General features: G+C 34.3%; 1 protein-coding gene across 1 annotated transcript; it reads right to left on the reverse strand.

Annotated features, from left to right (window-relative positions):
• Positions 1-1,597: 1,597 nt before the first annotated feature.
• Positions 1,598-14,610, reverse strand: LOC127839752 (low-density lipoprotein receptor-related protein 4-like). The gene is made up of 9 exons (XM_052368138.1): positions 14,357-14,610; positions 12,084-12,213; positions 10,706-10,799; positions 8,973-9,196; positions 7,833-8,085; positions 4,313-4,457; positions 3,058-3,171; positions 2,516-2,637; positions 1,598-1,759 (listed from the first exon to the last, which is right to left on the reverse strand). Exons 1-9 carry the CDS (start codon positions 14,448-14,450, stop codon positions 1,598-1,600), a joined length of 1,338 nt encoding a protein of 445 aa, XP_052224098.1. The 5' UTR covers positions 14,451-14,610.
• Positions 14,611-23,344: the final 8,734 nt, after the last annotated feature.

Consider the following 23,344-nt stretch of genomic DNA (forward strand, 5'->3'; position numbering starts at 1 on the left):
TGATCATCATGCTGTCGATTTCTTCGTTTTATAATTAAGGGCTTCATTATATAACAAGGATAACAAGGAAAAATGCTCACACGGCTGTTATATTTATCTGGAAACAACAATATGTAAATGCCCTAAGATACAACAAGAACAACAACATGGCAATGACTCATTTGATAATAAAGTTATCCAGTGTTTATTAAACAAGGCTTTGATAATCTCGCAATTAACAGGTTTATATAAAGCATCTTTACCAAACAACGAAAGCACTACATTTGACAAATAACATCATTAATCAAAATAAAATTAATTGCTGTTAGCGAATTTCGGGACAATACATACAACTATTTTCATGAACGTTGTAAACAACTCTTTTTTGGACTCAAGTAAACAAAATATTGAATGATTTAACTTTTGTTATCACTTTAAATCCACAGACAACAACAGCACGCGTAACTACTTTTTATATGATACATGACCAACATACATAAACAATGTCTGCAGTTTTGGTTACTCTTGACAGCTACATTCGCATGTTAATCATTTTAACACTTCCGTGTTAATGAATCAATGTTTAAAACACGTGCATTTCCATCATGCTTTGAGATGCTTTACAAAGGTCAGTGAAGACCGCTGTATACAACACGCGGTCATCTAAACAGGGCAATGGAAAGTGGATGATCGTGAAATCGGAACCAAGATAGCTTCCGCCCAACCATTAATTAGGCAAACCGGTCAATTCAAATTACATTGTACGCTAAGCATGTCCTCTTCACCCTTGCCCCTTGTTGAATGGTTGGTCATTCACGATTGCAAATGATTCGACACTATGTAAATATATCTCTTTGCACACGGGTTAATTATCGTTATTCAGTTTTTTTAGTATGGTTCTTTGAGCATCATAGAAATAAGTTTTCTAATGTGTGAAAAGCTATTGCTGAATTGTTATGCTTTATGTAACTTTTTTTCACTGTTGAATAACATGTATGTAAAAAAATGATTTTCAGATGATATGGTCAGTAATATCCACAATTTTGAATGGAAGAAAACATGTAGGTCTTTACTTTTTTTAATATTTTTGCAGGTATTTTGTTACGGTTTCCCAACTGCATTTGTTTGTTTTTTTCGATGTTTTTTTTTCACGATAAAGTTTTAATTATTGTATTACAAGATTAACGCTTGTATGTATTATAAATAGCAAAACAATATGTATATTTATGCATGCCCTTAGTTTGTACACGACAAAAAGATACACAATCTTATATTTGTCAACTCTAATATCCCCATTATGCGTTTTCTGCAAGATTCGCTCGGGACGGATAAAAATAAAGAAATACCGCTGACGGCTTTTCGAAGATGGCGAGTGTAATTCGATGGGTTCCACAACATTCCGAAATATCGCTCAACATACCGGAACTGTCCCGAAAAAAACAAAAGTTTTTGGAAAAATTCAGGTTGCAGAGGGTAGCAGAAGCGTTAAATTCAGACACCGATTTACCCACATCGTTGAAAAGATTCACCAAAACAATTTTGGTGTATCAAACAATTGTGAATTTTGTATGAACTATACGGAGACCCAGTCAACGGAAGGTTTAACGCCTAAAAACTGCTAATAATAAATACCCTGCACATCACCAACTCCTTTAATGATGGTATCTCCCAAATCGTTGTCGATGTTGATTCGGCCGATACTTCCGGTAATGTTTTCTGTGTAGAAAAGCTCGTGCGTTCGTGCATTGAACGCTAGACCGTAATGTCCTCGTCTCCCACGCTACAAATAGATAACGTACATGGCTAATAAACTATTAATTGGTGGGACAATCGTCAGAGAATGGTGTATACATGTCAATTAGATCTGGTCATCGACAGATTTACCCAGACAATAGGTTAGAAGAAAACATGATTGCCGCAAAATGCCGTAAATACTGTCTGAAACGTCGAGACCACAACCATTAAACAACTCCGATTTATTCGAGTTAAAGATTCTAAACGTCGGTTTGTTTTAAACACTATGTAACACAATTAGGATCAAAGTTAAACATATGTAATCTTATAAAATTGTTCACAATGTTGATAACACTTTATACGATAATATCTCCAAATAATCAATCCAAAATAAAGAAACATTTGTATTAAATATTTGATATCTGAACTTCAGCTTTGAAAGGTATGTAAACTATATATGACTTGGAAGACGCATTCATATTCTCAGTTTTGAACTTTGAAACAGACTGTATAAGCCGCGCTCTGAGAAAACGGGGCTTAATGCATGTGCGTAAAGTGTCGTCCCAGATTTAGACTGTGCAGTCCGCACGGGCTTATCAGAGACGGCATTTCCGCTTTATGGAATTGTTCGTTTAAGGGAAGTATCTTCTAAACAAATAATCCAGTCTGGGCGGAAAGTGTTGTACTTGATTAGCCTGTGCGGACTGCACAGTCTAAATCTTGGTGGACACTTTACGCACATGCATTTACCCCCGTTTTTTCCCCAGAGTGAGGTTTATTTCAATCACTGTAGCCATATAACCTGAAAGCACTGCGACTCCAGAGACACGTTGGTCAGCGACATGTCCGGCAGATTGACCGGATACTGACATATGGCGTCCCCTATCCCGTAAATGTGACTTGGAATAGTGAAACCAGGCTCAACTGGAAAGAACAAAAACACACTGGAAATCAAGGGCTGTTTTTAGTAACCTAACAAGTTGTTCATAAAACTGTGTTTGTATTAATTTAAGTTTCCGATCTGTGCAATAGCCATTTTATTTGCGAAACATAATTATCTTCTTGATCCTTATGAATAAAGATCGAAAGTAAAATTTTAATATGAGTCATATTCAATTGAAATATTCAGATTTAAGTTCCCTTTTCAATCTCCCAAGTATTGACTTCAAATATACCAAAATAAGAAATATTATTTATAACAAGAGAAACACTGTATGGGGCAAAACAAATTGCATGAACTACCGTTATATATGAAGTGACAATTTAGTCTTAAAATGTAACGAAATTCACGGAATTCACTTACAATTTCACTTAAGAACTTTACGACTATGTGCCCTATCCTACCTAAACAAGACACTCCGTCCTCCGCTAGCCGGTGTTTCTCACCGCACCTGCAAACTGGCCCGGCCAGGGGATCGTTAATGCAGATCTGGGCGCACCCTTTAGCGTCACACGCCGCTGCAGCAGATGAATATAATATCATTACATACTTTGCTTTCTAAAGGAAGTTTCAGTGTTCGAGGTTTGTTGCAAACACATCGGCACACCGATCCGGACAGAGGGTCGTAAATAAACAGATTTGCACACCCTCTTTGACGTCATACGACGCTTCGCAGTAATAAAGACATATTAAGTATACAGGTATTATTGGTTTATAAATAAATGACTTTCAACAGGCATAGTCACTGTGTGTCCGAAGTTGATTTTCTCACCGCAACCGCACAAGTTGCCGACGTAGTAGGGCTTGCTAACACCGAGCTTACCACTTCCGTTGACGTCACAAGCCGCGACAGAGTTAGGTTTGATAGCTCAAGTGTGTAGCCTTTGATTGCATGCATTTCAAATAATATCCATTCACAAGTCTGTCTCTGTACGCGTGCATGTGTCTGTCCTCAGTTTGTATACTCTCGATAGTTACATATATTCTACGCTTCTCGTCTTTTATTTACATTTAATGAAATACGAAAAACCATCAACACTGTTTATAGACGAATTTAAAGATGTTTCCTTTTGTTTTAATAGTTAAGTAAATGTAAAACTACTTTTAACAAAATTTATTGCGCCGAACTTACAGCTGTTTCTTATATGTCCCAATTAGAAAAGTTTACGTTTTGGTGTGAAACGTGTACCAAGATTTGTTTGGTCGGGTCTTAAGATGTTATAAGATTTGAGGGGTTGGATGTCTCACTTAAAGGTGTTTCTGGCGTATACCGTGGAACAAGATTATTGAGTGGGAACTGTTTTAAATCTATGTATTTATGATCTATTGCACCGAGAGTCTTAGACTTATTGAGCTCCTCTTGAGTCAGTTTCTCGCGTAGAAACAATACTTAATGTCTCTGCAGGCCTTATCGAAAACGATCGAACGGTGGATCGGACCCGGGACCTCCCGATCACTTGGGCGGGAATCATATCCACTAAGCCCTAACAATTACAGGTGTTTCCATACTGTCTCGTCGCACATAACACTAACAGCGTTTTACAGGCTGTCGAGCGGACAACATATCTACTACGCTACCGCATCGTCAAAGCTTACAAGTGTTTATAAATTGTCGGGCGCACACCTTATCTACTAAGCTACCGTAACATTAACACTTACAGGTGTTTCCAGGCTGTCGGGTCTCGTCATACATAACGATGCCATCGGGAACGTAGCCAAGTTGGTAGTTTATCTCGTTGTTTCCGGACAACTTGTCGTACACGCGCAGATGGCCCTGCATCTGCTCGGTCACAAACACATATTTCTGAAACGACAGAGTTTGTATTGCGTAAAGTGTCACCAAAGAATAACCCATGCAGTGCGCACATGCTAATCAGGGACAACACTTTCCGCATAAATGGATTTTCGTTTAAAAGAACTTCATTGAAACGAAAAGTTGAATAAAAGCGGCAAGTGTCGTTCCTGCTTAGTCTGTACGAACTGCACAGGCTTATGTTTGGCGACACTTAACGCACATACATTAAGCCCCGTTTTCCCAGAGCGCGGATCAAATGGATAAGCGGCAAAGTTATCGAAATAGTTAAATTCGATGGTATTTGTTTCATAAACAAATTTTCATTTTAATGTAAATGTTAAAAATACATGAAACTTCGATTGCAGATGCTTATGTTTTTGGGGTTTACATTCACGTTTATGTCACTTCATACGGAAGTTGACCCGGAACTAAACGTTAAAGAAAGTTTCATCGAAAATTGCAGCTTTTCATACAATGTGTGACCCCTCAATTCTCATTGTAAAGTAAATCATCAAACTGAGTAAAGGGTTAAGGTCAGCAAATTTCATACAAACATCATGGCTCCCAGTAATGAATAATGTTTTCGAGGGTAAAACATATTGTGAACTCAGAAAGTATAGTAACTACCGGTAAATACTAAGCGTATGTTATCAATCAGCTGTAAAATAAATATCAGAAATAGATTCGTAAAATGAAATCTTTTCACACAATCACATACGATTGCTTTGATGACTTATTAGTTTTAAGTGTGAGTTATCAAAACTTATTTTTTAATAAAGATTTATTAATACTTTATATTTTGCATACATTATGAGCCTCGAATGCGTTTTTAATGCGACAGCCTTTATTTACCCGCGTACAATTGACTTTTGCAACTACAAGTCACTTGTACTTCCAATTTTAACTTCCCTTACATTCAAAGGGACTACGACCACGACTTGTAAAAAATATAAAAGCTGCAACAATTTGTGTCGTGTTCTGAGACTTTTGGTACTAATTCGGCAAGCGTCATTATGAGAAAACTCATTCAAAATGACGTCGCTAAACTTGCGCTGAATTTTGTATAAATTGCCTAAGGTTTTCTGTGATTTTGCCATTTATCTTATTTAAGTAATATAAATATCGGCATAGACTAGTACTTGAAAGAATTTGTTAGCAAACAAATAGTTGATTTTGACCTTTTAATGTCAATGAGCTGAGTTATTACTTCCCTTTTACCAATGTCGGCCACCGAATTATTTATAGCCACACACAATTTTTCAACATATGTTGATACCGATTTCATGTCGATGCTAATAATAATGTTTGGATTGAACTCTTCTTTGAAAAGGTAGGTGTTATTCTTCTAATCAAATTCACTTTTTATGTTAAATGTCCAAAATATTTACAAAAAACAACATATTTACAACTGAAAACGAAAGTAAAAATGGCGACCCAGTTCCTTATATTTAGTTTACATTAAGTTAATAAATAAAGTTCTTATTTGTTTTATTATAATTGATTGTGAAATTTCATCACTAAATTATTTATATTTCCCACCTAAATAAAAAAAATAATACAGTTTTGTTTTGGAGAAATTTCTATCAGGAAATTCCCCTATACTCATTGTTTGTAACTGTATAAAAGTGAAAGTGCAATTAAAATTTTATGTTGTAATTGAGCAGCATAATGACCCTCAATTTGCTTAATTTAATAAAAACTGATTAAATCTCATTTTTGTTTTACACAGAATAACATCAGACATGCCAGCTGGAAGATAAACAGCCAGACAGGGTCAATGCGCAGAAGAAATACTTGACCTTTTTGGGAAGAAGTTTCATAACATATTGTATACCAATCCAACAGGAAACACTACGCCTCTCATAACATATTGTATACCAATCCAACAGGAAACACTACGCCTCTCTTCTCAATGCCTGTGCTATAAGAGGAAGAATAAGAATGATGTGAAAAGAAACTATTCCTGTCTATCCCACTTGCAGATGTAGCAATGCCAACAATATGTGATTAATAACGCATATTACACCTAGTTGTTGTTGCATTTTCAAATCATGAGCAGTCTATGATAATGTACTGCAACACTTGTAGATGTAAGAGTTAACTGCCTCAAGACCTCACTCATATTTATGGAATATGTTTGAATGTATAAGACATTTTACCTATACTCATTTTGTTATGCAGTTTTTATAATTTTTATTCCATTCTAACAGTATATGTCAACTTAAAACAACTGTATGCATTTTTTTAATTTTTACAATGGTAACCATTGTGACCACAAAGTTGTGATCATCGCCATGCAACTAACACTTACAAATTGATGATTTCTGAATGTATTGTCGTTTAATAGGTTTTAAGATAGCCATGTGTAAATTAATTGTACAATTAAATGAACATTGAACAAATCTGAGAATATTATGTTTGTCTATGCATGAACTTAATTAAATGGGATCTGTTTTAATTCTTTAAAGATGAATATAATTCTTGAATTACAATTAAATCTGAATAGCTAAGAGATTTAAAAGTGCAATTTGTAATTACATTGTTTTTTTTTATTTTTTTTTACAAGATTAAATGAACATAATATTTAATGTTTAAGTTTTTTAAATACATTATTTTATTTTTACCTCTTTCAAATAATAATGTTGGGTATAGATCTTGGTTTCCTTGGTTACAGTACAATTAAAACATTGAGGTTCTTTGTAAACAATCACTGATGATTTTTGGAAAACAGTAGATTCAAATTTTGAAATATGGTACAGTTTGTATGACATATTTTGCAGTGTCATTTAATTTGTTAAAATTGGCTAGATGTAGGTAATCTTATCAGATCCAAATGTTCTGCAAACAAACTTGGCGCAAATAACCACAAGAGTCTATATCTATTGAGAGAGACACCATGACTTTGTATCTGCATTTAGTATGGAAGAATGTTTGTTTCAATATATCATTAATTAAACAAAAAACAGTTAAAAAGTGCATTGCATACACAAAATTTCAATAGTTTGAATTATTTAAGGTGTTTCCATGGTAACCAATATACATTTTATAATGTTTATATTTTTTCAAATTCTTGAGAAGTATTAAGTATATCATATTATAAAACCATATGTTACTGTTTTATTCATGCACTTGAAGACTTATTAAAAATGCATTAACATAATTTATTGACATGAAAATAAATCAAGAATTTGAAATGTTTATTTTTGTGTTTTAATAGGCATTTCTAAATCAGCCATTTTAACCTTAAACTGATAAATTTTGCAAACATCTTAATTTTAGCATGTGCGCCATACATGGAGCTTTCTGAATATGTAAATAAGTCATTTTGGTCAATGTATCCCCGTTTTGACCAAAAATCTCAGAACAGTCCACATTTGTTCTTACGTCGTATACGGCTATTCCAAAGAAGATGGTTCCCGCCTGATGGGCGACAACTCTTCGGTTATTTCCGTTGAAGCCTGCGCACTCGACCGTGTCCTTCTTGCTGTCCACCCAGTATAGGGTGTCGTCTGTGAAGTCGATGGTTATGCCGCGCGGATGCTGAATGTCCGTATCGACTATCACGTGACGGTTTTGTCCGAACAAATCCGAAACTTCGATTTTCGAGAAAGCTCCGGTGTCGGTCCAAAAAAGATAGCTATAATGTAATGAATAGATAAGTGGATAATAACCAGTAAATCGTTCTCCTTCATACAAAATATACGCGACAGGACTTTAAACGCAATTGTCTTGGTGTAATGGGTTGTTCGACCTTCAAGTCTAAGGACACCAACGTGCAGGACATCACAGAACGACAAAACAACGCGTACAAATAGACAATTACGACATATGTCTTTCTACTGTTTTGCGTATTGTTGCATTCCTTTTCTCCTATGCCAACACGAATAAATCTTAATTGTCAAATCCCGTTCTTATTTGTCGTTCGTATTTTTCAATACCTCTAAATGTGAAAAGGAAGTCGTTCTCGTTAATTTGCAGATACACTGAATAATTATGTTATCGTATATAACCTAATAATACAAAGCAAGTTTACGGCAACCCGACATTTATCACAACCCAGCGAAATATTGTTCTTAGTACAAAACAAAGAAAACTATGTTAAGAGCTTATTCAAATTTAAAACAGAGAATTGATATTTTTATTCATCAAAGACTTTGTCCTTATTCCCTAAGATGAACTGAAAGAAAGCGAACTCGCATATTGCACATACTATTTTCGCTATTAACTTGATCAGTGCATTGTTTATTAACATAACGACACTGTCAAAATCGTGAATTTAAGCATAGGGCTAATTGCCGTCATTCAGACCAAATACAACATTATCGATTTTTAACTATTATTCAACAAAGAAAAAATATCAAACCTGAAAATGATATAGTAAAATATAATTCACATTTCTGAGACAACATATTTGCGAGATCATTTAAACATCGACCTGTTTATTAAAGAATTTACGAGAATTCATTGACACAATATTAATTGAACGTTGCGTGACGAATAAAACTGTTTCTGATAAAACCCCACCCTTTCTCCGGATGGACGGCGACGCCGCTGGGGCCGGTTAGCCCGTCCCTGACCACGATCTTGTAGCCGGGGTTGGTGTACATGGATCCGATCATGATCCAGTCGTAGAGCGAGTCCGCCCAGTAGATGTTGTTGGATATCCAGTCGACCGCCAGCCCCTCCACCATGCTGGACGTTCCCGTGAATAGGGTCTCCGTCTCGGTGGTGCCGTTCAGTTTAAGACCCTGTGGTGATGATTAGATATTGGTATTGGCGATGCGTAGAGAATATTGGCATTGGCCAGGCGTAGATAATATTGGTATTGGCGAGGCGCAGAGAATATTGGTATAGGCTAGACGTAGAGAATATTGGTATAGGCTAGACGTAGAGAATATTGGTATTGGCGAGGCGTAGAGAAAATTGGTATCGGCAATGCGTAGAGAATATCGGTATTGGCGCGGTGTAGAGAATATTGGTACCGGCGAGGCGTAGAGAATATTGGTATTGACGAGGTGTAGAGAATATTGGTATCGGCGAGGCGTACAGAATATTGGTATTGGCGAGGTGAAGAGAATATTGGTATTGCCGAAAGAAGAATTTTTCATGCGAGGCTTAGAGAATATTGGTATTTGCGAGGCGTAGAGAATATAGGTATTGGCGAGGCGTAGAGAATATTGGTATCGACAATGCGTAGAGAATATTGGTATTTGCGAGGCGTAGAGAATACTGGTATTGGCGAGGCGTAGCGAATATTGGTATTTCGGGCGGAGATAATTTTGTTATTGGCGAGGCGTAGAGAATATTGGTATTGGCGAGGCGTAGATAATATTGGTATTGGCGAAAGATGAATTTGTCATGCGAGGCGTCGAGAATATTGGTATTGGCGAGGCATAGAGAATATTGGTATTGTCAAAAGACGAATTCTGTCATACGAGGCATAGAGAATATTGGTATTGGCGAAAGATGAATTTGTCATGCGAGGCGTCGATAATATTGGTATTTGCGAAAGATGAAATTTGTCATGCGAGGCGTAGAGAATTTTGGTTTCGGCGAAAGATTAACTTTATAAGGCGAGGCGTAGAGAATATTGGTATTGGCGAAAGATGAACTTCATTAAGCGAGACGTAGAGAACAGCAGTATTGGCGAAAGATGAACTTTATTAAGCGTGGCGTAGCTAGAGAACAGTAGTATTCGCGAAAGATGAACTTTAACCTTAGTATTGGCGAAATATGAATTTTATCAATCAAGGCGTAAATAATATAAAAATTTGCGAAAGGTGATATTAATCAAGCAAGGCTTAGAAATTATTAGTACTGGAGAACTATGAAATTAATCCTGCGAAGTTTAGAAACGGACGAGCGTGATTGTATTATCCCATTAATATAATATAACGAAAAATGAATCAGCCACAAATATTGTCAAGAATGCATGAATTACTTCGGTTCCCCACTTCAACACTGTTTCTATGCTGCATTAAATATGACTACATATTGAAAATCATAGGGTTCTAAAACAGGCGATAAACGGTAAAAAAAGTGCACATTAGCGTTATTTGTAAATGTTAATGACGCCATTTGTTTTTGATTTTTTTTGTGATTGTAAAGTTGTTTTTCTTTCTTTTTCATAAATAAACACTTAAATAAGAAAACAGACAAAACCCCAGAAAAAAACGGGATATGACGCCTCGAACGACGGACAAATGGCAGAAAGTCAAGTTTACTTTAGCATTTAAAATACACTGCAAAAAGATAACCTGAATTTTTCTGTTCGTTGCCTCACTCCAGTACAAGGTTTGGTCAGCCCAGTTGTAAGCCAAGGCTTTGAATTGCCAACCATGATGAGGCGCGCTGCAATATAAAGACAGACGCTCAGTCACGCACTGATTCATTTATATATTTGGGTCGCGCTCTGAGAAAAGGGGGATTATGCATGTGCGTAAAGTGTCGTCTCTGATTAGCCTGTGCAGTCCGCAAAGGTAATCAGGGACGACACTTTCCGCATTAACTGGATTTTTGCTACATAAATATTTTATTTAAACGAAAATCTCATAAAAGCGGAAAGTGTCGTCCCTAATTAGCCTGTGCGGACTGCACAGGCTTATCTGGGACGAAAATTTACGCACATGAATTAAACATTTTTTTTTCACAGAGCGCGGCTCATTTATATCTTATAGTTTTATTTACTATAATAACAAAGATATGATGCTACTGTTTCTACTTATATATCACAATATAACACCATGGGCATCGTTTTGTCATACGATAGCGTATTTCATACTTATATTGCTAATTACTGAAAATGGCGTGCCAAGTATCGGAAGACATTCCCTTATTATGAAGGATATTTATTTAAGCAAGCGCACAATAAATATCCCGGCCCTTTTAATAATTTTCTTCTATTTAGTGACATTGTTTAATACAATGTGAGTTGTATTGACATATTAAACGCTGTCAGTTAAATCTGTGTTTATCTTATACATTTCCAATCATTTGTTAACTTTTTTTTGTCAATTACCGCATTTACGTACTGTTATGTCTGTTCTGTTCTGTTCATTTACGTACACGTTAACTTATTTATTAACGCGAAAGTTCCACAATTTAGGAAAAAAATACTTATCTTAAAATAACATTTAAAAATACAAATGTTCAGACTTAATCAGAACTAGTTGTCTATTACGTTTTTGAATTTCAAACATATGCACGTATTTATAAATTTTATTTTGATTTTGATCATTCCATATTTTTCATTGTTTGCATATATACTTTAAGGGTATGGCGATCAGGTAGTATATATTTGTAACTTAATAACATAATAAATTATTATCTTTCAAAGTGTGACTAGTCTCGGATAATGTTTATTTTTTCAAAACGTTATATAATTAAATGACGAGTAGACACAGATAGCGTCATGGACTCCGGCATTCATCGTCATTGAAATGTTAACAAAAAGATGTTTTGACCGACCATATTAATTGGTACGAAAACACACATAAGTTTAAAGACGACTTTCACTCTTTTATCAATTCCCGTTATTAATGTATGTCTGTCGAAAGAATTCATTTATTTTCAAAACAAAGTCATTATTTTAAAGATTCAACATTTAAAACTATGGGATAAAAGGCCTCTACTCACCTGATATGTCTGACCTGCACATTGCCGCTGGGAACCCATACGGTCGGGTCGCCCTCGATACCCACAATCCGAGACACGCCGATCTTCAGATTCGGGGTTTGAGCCCAGATCAGGTTGCGCGTATGGCGGACTGTTACATAAAAACATGCATACACATATGTATAGCTATCATTTGAAGTCATATGATTGAAAATTATGCATTTTTTTGTTCTTTACAGTGTCATTTTGACGCATTTTTTGTCGTATTGTTTTCAAGTATTTGACGATGAGTAGCACATGTTTAGGTCGCATATAAATTATTTTTTGTTTCACCCCCTCCCCCCCTCCGCTACCAAAATTAAATTGTAAACATTATAAGCATACATTTAACTCTTGAACGCTTACAATATATTATATATTTATACTTTGTGTGTGCCTGTAATTCATGAAATAACTTAAAACACAACATTAAGAAAGCTGGCGATGCTTTGTATCTATTTTCCCTGATTCAACTACAAATAGTGTCCGTTTCGTGACGTGATATCTGCTTAGCTTTCTTGTTGACATTTGAAATGTGCGTGTACATTAAGCGCATGATTTTGCTTAAAATTCTATATAAGAATTGACATTCACAAATTTGGATCATACATCTTACGTTTTTATCTAAAACCGCTTACCACACGGAGATTGAGATGTTAATTGGTTATTTTGTTACTCCTATTGTTGTTGTTTAACAATTTAACATATTTTTATAAAAGTTAAATTAATTTCTCAATATGCATGAAGTATTTTCAATAAAATAGTCAACTCAAGTGACCCTGTTTCTCAATAAATATTCAGTGCAATCCAAGCAATCCAAAACAGGTACAAGGTATGAACAAAAACTAGACAAAAAGTTCAGAAGTGGTACCAGCGAATCTTCAAAATTAAATCTTGATACAATTGCAAATACATTTTACTTGTACAGTAAACAACTAATTAATGTACTAAACTTGTTCACTTTAGGAAATTCCCATAATTCTTTGCAGATTTGTTTATGCGACACATTGACACAAGTTAATGTTCTGTAACAAATACGAGAAAAATGGTCGGACTCGGCCGCATTTTATTAAATTTATTTACAAACGGAACAGAATAGCTTCTTTTCCATCGATGTTTATCCGGCGGTTTTCGAACAACAAAGTTCAAAAATTCTCGCGAGCCTTTTGATTGTCAAATTTCAAATAGATGCTGATCAACTTGTACGTTTAACTCAAAATTCTAATTATATAAGTGCTTCTCTTATTGTGGACAGTTTGTTTGTTCTTAGTTCATTATTCGAATAAGGAATAAGAACATGTAACCAACTTACTCAACTGGTTGTTTTAGTTTTATTCTGAAAGTCAAAGCTTAAAATATGTTCTGCTTGAAATAAGACAATAATTACGTTTCATGTTATATTTTAGATATTACTCGAATTTAAAAGCTTTCGGTAGCGACGGTTTTGTTAAGAATCAACTTTATTGATACAATTTCGTTGGCACCATTAATAATATACTAACTTGATGCATATTTAAATATAGCCTGTGTAAAATTCGAAAATTAAACAAGTACAGTTTCTAGGTTTCTATAGAAAAAGTATCTCTATCTGTCTTTACTTTGAAATGTTCAGTGCAAACGCCATTTAAACGGGTATTATTTTCTTTTAAATTAAAATCTTTTAATATAGTTTAAATTGCATAATTATGTTGGTGTTGATGCTGTGCGCATTGCAGAATAGTTAATAAATATAGAATTAATTTCAGATGATAAAAACATCATACATACTTTCGTTATTAGTGCTTCGAAAAGAATTTTAACGCATATTATATATGAAAATATATATAGTATGTAATATGTTATTTTTCATAACGCAAATTCTTCGACGACCAAATTACAAAAAACTTCTGCAGGACATATTAAAAAATAATCATATTTGTCTTAACATTTGACTTATTTAATAACTGTTAAGTCTACTCTCAGTTATCCGTATAAACGTCTATTCATTCATATTTCATTATCTTTACAATTAAGGGAGCATTTTTGCTAATAATTTATGCGGTCTTTTTCACGATAATGCATGCTTTTATTTGTATTGTAGTGTTAATACCGTCTATGGTTTATATCAGAATTCGATTTAAAGTGCTGATAGCTCAAATAAGACATGAATTTATATATATTTGATTTACATAAAAAAGTTATCCGTTATATGCACAGGTCTTCAAAGGAGCACACTTACGCGGAAGATATATATTAGATTCAACGCAAATGCATACCTCCATTGGTTGTTTTTGCTCCATAAAAGATAAAAATAAAACACAGAGACGCAAAACTAGTTAAAAATTCCATAATTTGCATCATTGTCCACATTTAGATCGACACAAATTCACACGCGTAAACTAACTAAGTTAAAACAAGGAAACAATAAAGAAAAGGAAAACTTGAGCGCGAACCCTATTGGCACAAAAGCATTTTCTAATTACAACTGGTAGTGCTTAACGGAAAATGCTTATGTAAACAATGAGTTATATTAAATACTTCGTTTCAATACTTAAGGCAGTTTACATAGTTGGATTTTACTCTGAGCCAAAGCGCTCTTTCCATAAGTTATGCCAATTAATTAGGCCGCATATAACGGAAGCCGTCAATTGCGCAGCGATTTGCTTATAAGGACTTCGGCTGATCGTACAGCCTAGCACCAGTTAAAGAGTTTCTTAATTGACCGAATATGTGTATCTATAACAGTGCGTGTTTTGTTATTGTGTTAAATCCTATCTAATGACTCTTGAAGAAAGCTCTACTACATGTACCGGAAAATTAGATCATGATAACTTGCTTCGGACGGCAACCATTTAGTATTAAGTTTAGCCATATTCGCAGTGGTCTTTAAAGGGGACCTTTTCACGTTTTGGTAAATTGACAAAATTAAAAAAAATAGTTTCATATTCGAAAATTGTCGTTGTAGTTTTAAAATTTGTGAGGAAAGAGTAATATTGAACATTAACCATGCTCTAAAATATGCATTATATGCATCTTTTGACGATTTAAAAACCTGAAAATTATAAAGCGTTGCAACGCGAAACGATTGAATAATTTGGAGAGTTCTATTGTTGTCGTTATATTTTGTGATACTAAGAGGATTGCTTATATAAAGCATAAAATTCATCACTATTTGTATGAGCACGGATGGCCGAGTGGTCTAAGCGATAGACTTTTACTCCAGGGGTCAGTGGTTCGAGACAAGATGAGGGTTACTTTAATTCTTTCTTTATTTTTTTTCTTGTATTTTTTTTACTGGAGCTTTTTAGTTCCAATCTTTTAATTGTATCAATATAAAGCATTTAATGACAAACTTCAATACATGCCAAAGTCTGTGAAAAGGCCCCTTTAAGTTTTGGAAAGGTTATCAAAAAGTAAATGGACAAAATTATTTTCATGAAAGGTTTACACTTGTTAAGATTCCTTAAAATTACAATTATATTATATTATATTATATTATATTGTAACAGATATATTTACGGTGTTGATATTAGGTTTTGTTGCTGATCATATATAAGTCATGTCAATAAAATCAGATATAATTTGCTTACTTTATCTATGGATGTTTTTGTGCAATTTTTAGCTGCATCACACCTATATAAACAAGCGAACTTTAGAATGGTGCATTTATAAACGGTTAATGATGCAATAAATAAAATGTTATTTACTTTAATAACAGTGTTGCATGCATTTTCCCTCAGAATTTGGTGAGTTAAAATCAATATCAATGTCAAAAAGAAACTACTTATGTAGTACAGTAAATTCTTTGTCTCAGTAATTTATGAGCAACAACCAGTATCAATGTCAAAGTGACACTTTTGATATGAATCAGTAACATCTTTGTTAAATTATAAAATTACCTAATTTTCATAATTATTATAACCTATGTTAATGTTATTACACTTGTGTATTTTGCATTTGGCAAAAATCAATTGTATGCTTAAGAGCTAATAAATGTTATTGGTGTTGTTGTCGTTATGTTAATTCGTGAGTTCAAACGTTCTCGGGGTTTTCTTTTTTTTATTATTTATTTTTCTATCAAATGTGTTATTCTGTATTATATTGGTTGATTGAAAATGTTTTGTAATGCAAGTTTGTAGTTTCAAGACTAAATTATTATGCCAAAATAAGATTTTCCGACATTATTCGTTTGATATTTTCTCGCAACTATTTTTCTAATCGGCATACCTCGCTGATTATCATTGATAAAGGTAAAGGAAGCTCAGCTATAAATAGGATAACATATTCTAGAAAAAATAATAATAATATTTTGAAAACGTTAATTTTAAATCAGTTATATTCAATCCATTATATGTTTATAGATCAATGAAACAACTTTGCATTTTCTGTATTGTTTTTGACATTTGCCGTACTTCTGTAATTAAATTGCGAATGAAAACGTGTATAATTCACGTTTAACGCGATCATGAGTGTAAAGAAAACGAATTATTTCGAACCTTCCATTTGTAAACGTTATAGGGAGTATGGTATATAAACCGCATAATAGCAATGCGACTTCTATGAAACTCGCTCTTATGCGTGCTCTCTCATTTTGCAAAGTTAATAAACTTTTCAAACAGAAATTACAGAGCCACATCAGTGCACACACTATGTTTGATAATTCATTCATTTGTTGGATATTGTTTTCTGTTTTAAACACATATTAGGTCATATCGCGGAGATTTAGTTAACCTTACCATGTGTTCATGGACGAACTCACGTATTCAAGTCGTTTTTTGTACCCATTTTTTTCGTACCCAATTTATTTTTCGTCACCAAATTTTTTTCGTACCCAATTTTTTGGCATAATTATTGTACCCAAAATTTTCGTTCCCATTTTTTCCGTACCCAAAATTTTCGTACCCTCATACACAATTGTTGTGATGTAGATAAACTTAAATTGATGCTTTTATATCCATCCTCTTTAAAAGCATCGTCACACCAGTACTGTCAGAACTTTGATTATTTTTAGTTACGCATGTGTTCTGTCATTGGTTACGCAATCAGTTATCTTCATTTAACTTTCAGTTGCGATTTCTGATAAAGCATTTTTACTTTTCATATGAAATCTATCCAAAGGCGATAAATGGCAATGGCTAATTCACAAAATATTTGATTCATCAATTAGTATAACAGTTAAATAAACCGTAGAGAGTCGATGTATCAAGAATAAGGTGGGGTGTTGTAGCCTTATGACTGAATTGACACATTATGACAGTTTATATAAAGATAAACAGCATCACTCTATACACTTATTTTCCATTTTGTAATGTAAAATAACAGCAAGAAATAAAATATTATGAATAAAAGAAAAATGATAATACATGTACAATGTTTTACCTCTAAGCTGCAAAATGAGAATCGACCTTCATTCCTAAGACCGCACACACCTTAGGATCGCGTGGTTGTAACAGCATGGAGAGTCAAGAATTACTGCAAAAACAGTCGATATATTCCTATAATGAAATATATGTGCTTCGCATGTTATACCTGTTTGTAACGGATAGCCTTCTTTAGCATTAAGCATATTTTATTGAGTCATTATATATTTTGACAATGTTATTAAAATATACTGGATTATATTTAGAATTATAATTAAAATTGTACCGTACATTGTATGTTATGCTTAACACTCAATCGCACTTGTATCGGAACACGATGGTAACTTTTAATTTCTCAAATAGCGGCTGAAGATATAGATTAAATTTTCACATATTTCCAACATAGAGGCATTGAAAATCCTTCATCTACTACGATCTAATACTTCTTCACTACGTAAGGGTGTGGTTGTATCGCGCTGAAGATTGTTAATTGATACATTTTTGGTTCGCATAGTTTTCTTTCCTTCCCCATTTAAATTAGAAAAAAACAAAACTTTCTTTTTCGCATCCATTTTTTTAATATAAAAGTAATTCGGTTTAATTAAAAACATCCATAAAAAGAACACATTTATGTTATCATGTTCATGGATTTCAAATACAAGAACAGGAAAATTAATATCAAATTTAAAAATCATAAGCAATATTTGCATACATAATTACTTTATAAATTAACTGAAGAAAAATGGGTCAATATATTATTATATATGTCTAATTTACCATTCAGAAATGCATATTTATAATCAGTTAAAAATATTCCAACTTGTAGCAACAAAGGGGGTATGGTTATTAACATGTCATATCCAAAAAACGAAACGGTAAATCACCTAACAATTTTCGAATAAATGTAAAAAATTGTTACGGTCTAAACATCGAGAATTATGGGTTGAATACCTTAACTGAATACTCGTGTTATCATTCTCCGTACGTTTATTCGATATGTGTCTGACTACAACGTTAAATATAAGAAGGTTTTAAATTAAATCAAATGTTGTATCGGTCCCTGATATTAGCGAACATATCAAATGTTACAAAATGCAAGTATTTGTTTATTTATAAAAAAATAACGAAAGTAAAAAAATATGATAGAATTGATTTGATATTATCGTTTTACTAATTTATTTTTAAACAAACAACCAACTGAAATTAACGGCTTTATATACTATTCTTTACATTTGAATGATACAAGGCTTTTTAGACTATTGGGAATTCTAGTTCTAGTCGACTTTTGTTGATAATTATATAACTTGTGGATAGGTAGAAAGAAAAACAAGCATCATTTGAATGAATGCACAATTTCTTTCATCGCATTAAGAAAACAAAAGCATAGCAATTTTCAGTTATAGTTATTATTATCAAAACGTAACATTCATTTAGAAGTATTTAATGCGCCTCGCTAATGTACACAGTAAATTCCACGTAGTATTACACACACAATATATTAAAATGTTTTCAAGTAACGTATTTCTTGACGTTTGGTGTAAAGACACATTTTACATTGTAACAAATGCAAAATACATAGGTCTTCAATGATAAAACCGTATAACAACATTATTCATTTTTTGATTAATCGGAATTGTAACGCGCCTAACTACTGTACACACCTGTTCTCCTGCATGTTATAAATTTAAATAGTAATACATGGGCAATATATTTAAATGTCTTCAAATATACAATACAATATGCCTTGAAGTTAAGTATGAAGACTAATTTTACATTATACAAAATGCAAAATACTTATGTATTTCGAATTATTTCGAAATTGTTTAACGATAACACAGTATAACAACACTATGTAATTTAAATTAATCGGAATAGAATACCAAGTTGGTTTTAAGTCACCAGTACACGAAAGTCAATATTTAATAATTGTGTAGAAAGCCTGATCACATGGATAACACTAACATCTTACAAGTCATCTAACCCATTGCTGGTGATATTATACAACTGAAGTTTCGTGTTGCCTCTAGCGCTGTTGGACACTGCCAGCCTATTGCCATCCTTAGACACACATATGTTGTTCGCAAACTTCATATCCACTGGGTAGGTACCCAGTATTTTACCGTCAATGGTCAGGTGCGCAATGGAGTCTTTCCTCATACTGCACACCAGCACCGAGTCACCAGGCCCTACACAGGAACCACGAGGTTCCTGTATGTTCTCATTAGTGACCTCTCTAGATGTGCCCTTCGCGGTGTCGTATATGTACACTGTGTGAGCGTACCTGTCAGTCAGTACCAACGTATTATTTGACCGGACATACGTGCACATACTCTCATCCACTTTGTACGTCTTCATGGTAAACGTCAGGAAGTGATCAAAGTCTGCCTCTACCCCGTCCACTGATAGCATTCTAGCAGGACGGGGATCATCGTACGTACCCACGACCATGTGAGATGGAGACATGCAGCATACAGAGTAGAAATTGGATGATGTTCTGATCTCCCTGGTCGGCCTGATGATATTGTGTGTACTCTCAGACAGGGGCAATACTACTTTACCATAACCAAAAGTTACACACAGTGCATTATGAGACATACTACGCCGTGTGGGAAAGCCTTGAATTTGTGCGGTGTTCCAAGTCTCTGTAGGCGCTCATCCAGTATGATACATTTCCTGTTCATGTCATCCACGGCTACCAGTCTCTTGTCCGGCAGGAAGGCCAGTTCAGTGAGGTAAGGTTCCAACTCATCATCATCTCCAGTCTTGTGTACAGTCTACAACTTCCGGCGGCAAAGCCCGTTACTACACGAAAGAAGGACATCGTCACTGACGTGTAGCTACAGTTCAAGCACATCGAGAACGCAAAGAATATAAGTAACATAGTTACACAATGATGAAATGAATGCAAATAACCACAGTTGCGTCATGAACGTATGGGACGTAGTGGACTAAGTCAAGTCATTAACGAAAGTAACGTTATGAACAAAAGGGGCGTGAAAGACGCGATAAATGATTTCAATGTAGTTAAGCTAGCGTAAGAAACTTTTTAGCGTAAGTAACGTAAATGATGGTATACACCTAAGGGGCCAAAGTAACGTTATAGTCGTCATTTACGAAAGGGTAGTATTGAGACTGTGAAACGTAAGTTACTTAAGAAACGTACGAAACGAAGAAAACTTAAATAACGTAGGGAACGTTACTAACGTTACACACGTTATCAAGGTAGTATTCAAGGGTGTACCTGTAAGTATTTAAAGGTAAGTGAGCGATAAAAGTAATGTTAGAGACTTAATAAACTTAATTATGCATAATACGCTTAGAAATATTGACTTGATAATAATATTAATAGTAATATTTTGCAAAAAACTATTTGAAAGTTTATTTGTCCAAGAACTTCAGAAAAGTAACAAACATAATTTGTATAAGAGAAACGTTAAATTAATGTATAAAGCTAAGGTATCAACTTATTCTGTGGCTGTTTATGATATCAGAATCTTTATAAAAACCAAATCGAGCGTGAGGTGTTGGGTGCTTTTCTCAAACGATGCGCTAGTTATAAAACAATATTCCGTCTATCCATTTCAGACCCCCGGGTCGTGCTTGCTGTCAGTGGACCGCCTGGCGTCACATCTTTGCTCGGTCGCCACCTCAGATCTAGAGAAGATTCGAGCCTTCTACTTCTGGGTCTGTAATAACATCAGGTACGTCCTGGCGCGGTTTTTGGTCTACCTCGAGTATTTTGGTGCACCTCTGAATTTTGGTGCACCCCCGACGCTTTGGTTAACCTCTGAATTGTTGTTCGAACATGGGGTTTTGACAGCACATCTGACGTTTGGTCTACTTCTGACTTTTTATTCCGTTTTGAAATTTTGGGTTCACCTCTATGCCAACTATTACTCTTTTGGTACATCTCTGTCTTTTTTGTTCGACGTTTAACTTTTGCATCACCTTGGACGTTTCGAGACCTAACCATGGCGTTTTGGTGGACTGTGTTTTCTTTTCCGCCTTTGCCTTTTTTGGTACACAGCGGATTTTCAAGTACATCTTTTGATCGATTTCGTTCGTTTTCTGCAACAGCATGCCTAAAATGACTATATTTCGAAATTTTGCTTTTTATGCCCCCGGATCGAATGATATTGTGGGAATATTGTTTTTGGCCTGTCTTTTGAAATATTGAACATATCAACTTGATATTTGGCTTGCAAGTGTATCTCATCGAGCCGCACATTTTTAGTGGTGAAAGGTCAAGGTTATCCTTCAAGGTCAAAGGTAAAAAAAAAAGCGGCGCATTAGGGAGCATTGTGTCTCTGACAAACATCTCTTATTTAATTAATGTCTGTAATGCTAAAATACTATGTTGGACTATATATGTCGGTAATAAAATTGGCCCCAATGCTTTTGAACACAAAAAAAAACAGAAGAAAAAATGGATATTGGTTCAATCTTTTATGATGTTATACATATGTTCAATCTGTTTATACACAAACGGAACTTTATTTCCAATATATTTCTTTGTCAATGCAAACTAGCATTTAATATTTAGTGTTCGTTCGCTCTTTTGGGTCTTCTGACACAAGCATGTTAGATGCGCTATAGCCTATAAGTTGCATGTGATAAATGGTATCAGAATTATTGTAGGACTCAGTATTTACTATATTATACTTGTATGATTACAAATGACATCTTAAAAACTATATGTAACTATTTTCTGTAAAAGTTATGGAAAATACCGTGTTCAGTTGTAAGGTTTTGAAATTATTTTGTGTGTTTGATTATAAGAAATTGATTTATGTCAAACAGTATTGCAAGCAAATGCATTTGCCTCAACATCATATGTCAGCTTTAACGGTTAATATATTACATTAGTGCACGTATAAACGTGCCGACAGGTACAACTTATTTTAAGTTCTATTGTACATGACTTATAAATGTAAACATAAAAAGGCAATGAATATACTAATTTAATTTAGGTATTTTATTTAAGGCACAGCGACAGGTATAACAGAGTTGCACCCTTAAATGACGTCACTTTGTCAACGTTTGTTTGTCCGTACAACGTCACCGCTTTTTCCATGGTGTTGGCGTTTTTAATTACCCACACTCCCATACAGATATTGCATTTGAAAAAATGTTTAAGCTTTACTATTCTTTATATTTTTTTTAGGTAATACTACTCGCCCATTACAGGCGTCGGTGTTTTTAAATGGCTTAGTCCTGTGTGCAACAATACCACAGCACTGTTCCTACTTTGTCTAGTTTATTAAACATGGTCATATGGGTTCAAGATCACTGACAAAGTTCCTTAAGAATTATTTATATTACAGACAAGTATGCCCGTTCTTGTATTATAAATGAAAGGTAAACGTTTGCGAACGTTAGTTATTGTAATAAAACTTTGCAAATGTGTTGAGTGTCTTGATTAACCCATTTATGCCTAGCGTCTAGAAAAAAGGCATTGGAAAACAGCGTAGACCCAGTTGAGACGCCGCATGATGCGGCCGCTCATCAGGGTCTGCGCTGTTTGCTTTAAGGAATTTCTGTAAGATATATTCTAAATATAGAAATTAATATACTAGACATCCCTAATTTTGGAAATAAATTGATCCAATTTAGAAGGATGGGAGAGTCCACTAGGCATAAATGGGTTAACAATCACTGACCAAGATCTATAACTGTTAACAGCCTTTAAGCGGAATTATATCCAGTTTTTTCAGGATACAATGTCAGTTTAAGGTTTGTTTGCAAGTACATATCTTTGTAATTAATAACAAAAGGTATTTAATTGAAAATTCTCAAATGTCTTCAGCGGCATCAGGAGAGGTCACTTACCAAAGCACAACTTTAATCTGCAATTAAGCTGAATTAGGTCCTTTCTGACACTAAGAAATTCAAACTTAAGATTGT

This window comes from Dreissena polymorpha, chromosome 7 (genome assembly GCF_020536995.1).
Source record: "Dreissena polymorpha isolate Duluth1 chromosome 7, UMN_Dpol_1.0, whole genome shotgun sequence".
Classification (NCBI taxonomy): domain Eukaryota; kingdom Metazoa; phylum Mollusca; class Bivalvia; order Myida; family Dreissenidae; genus Dreissena; species Dreissena polymorpha.

Bases quoted from the DNA above. Each gene is read 5' to 3' on its own strand.
- LOC127839752 (XM_052368138.1), bottom strand. From the start codon at position 14,450: ATGTGGACAATGATGCAAATTATGGAATTTTTAACTAGTTTTGCGTCT. The intron at 2,638-3,057 runs GTAGGATAGGGC...TGTTCTTTCCAG, and splicing joins GGACGGAGTGTCTTGTTTAG to TTGAGCCTGGTTTCACTATT. The intron at 1,760-2,515 runs GTTATATGGCTA...ATCTATTTGTAG, and splicing joins TGGAGTCGCAGTGCTTTCAG to CGTGGGAGACGAGGACATTA.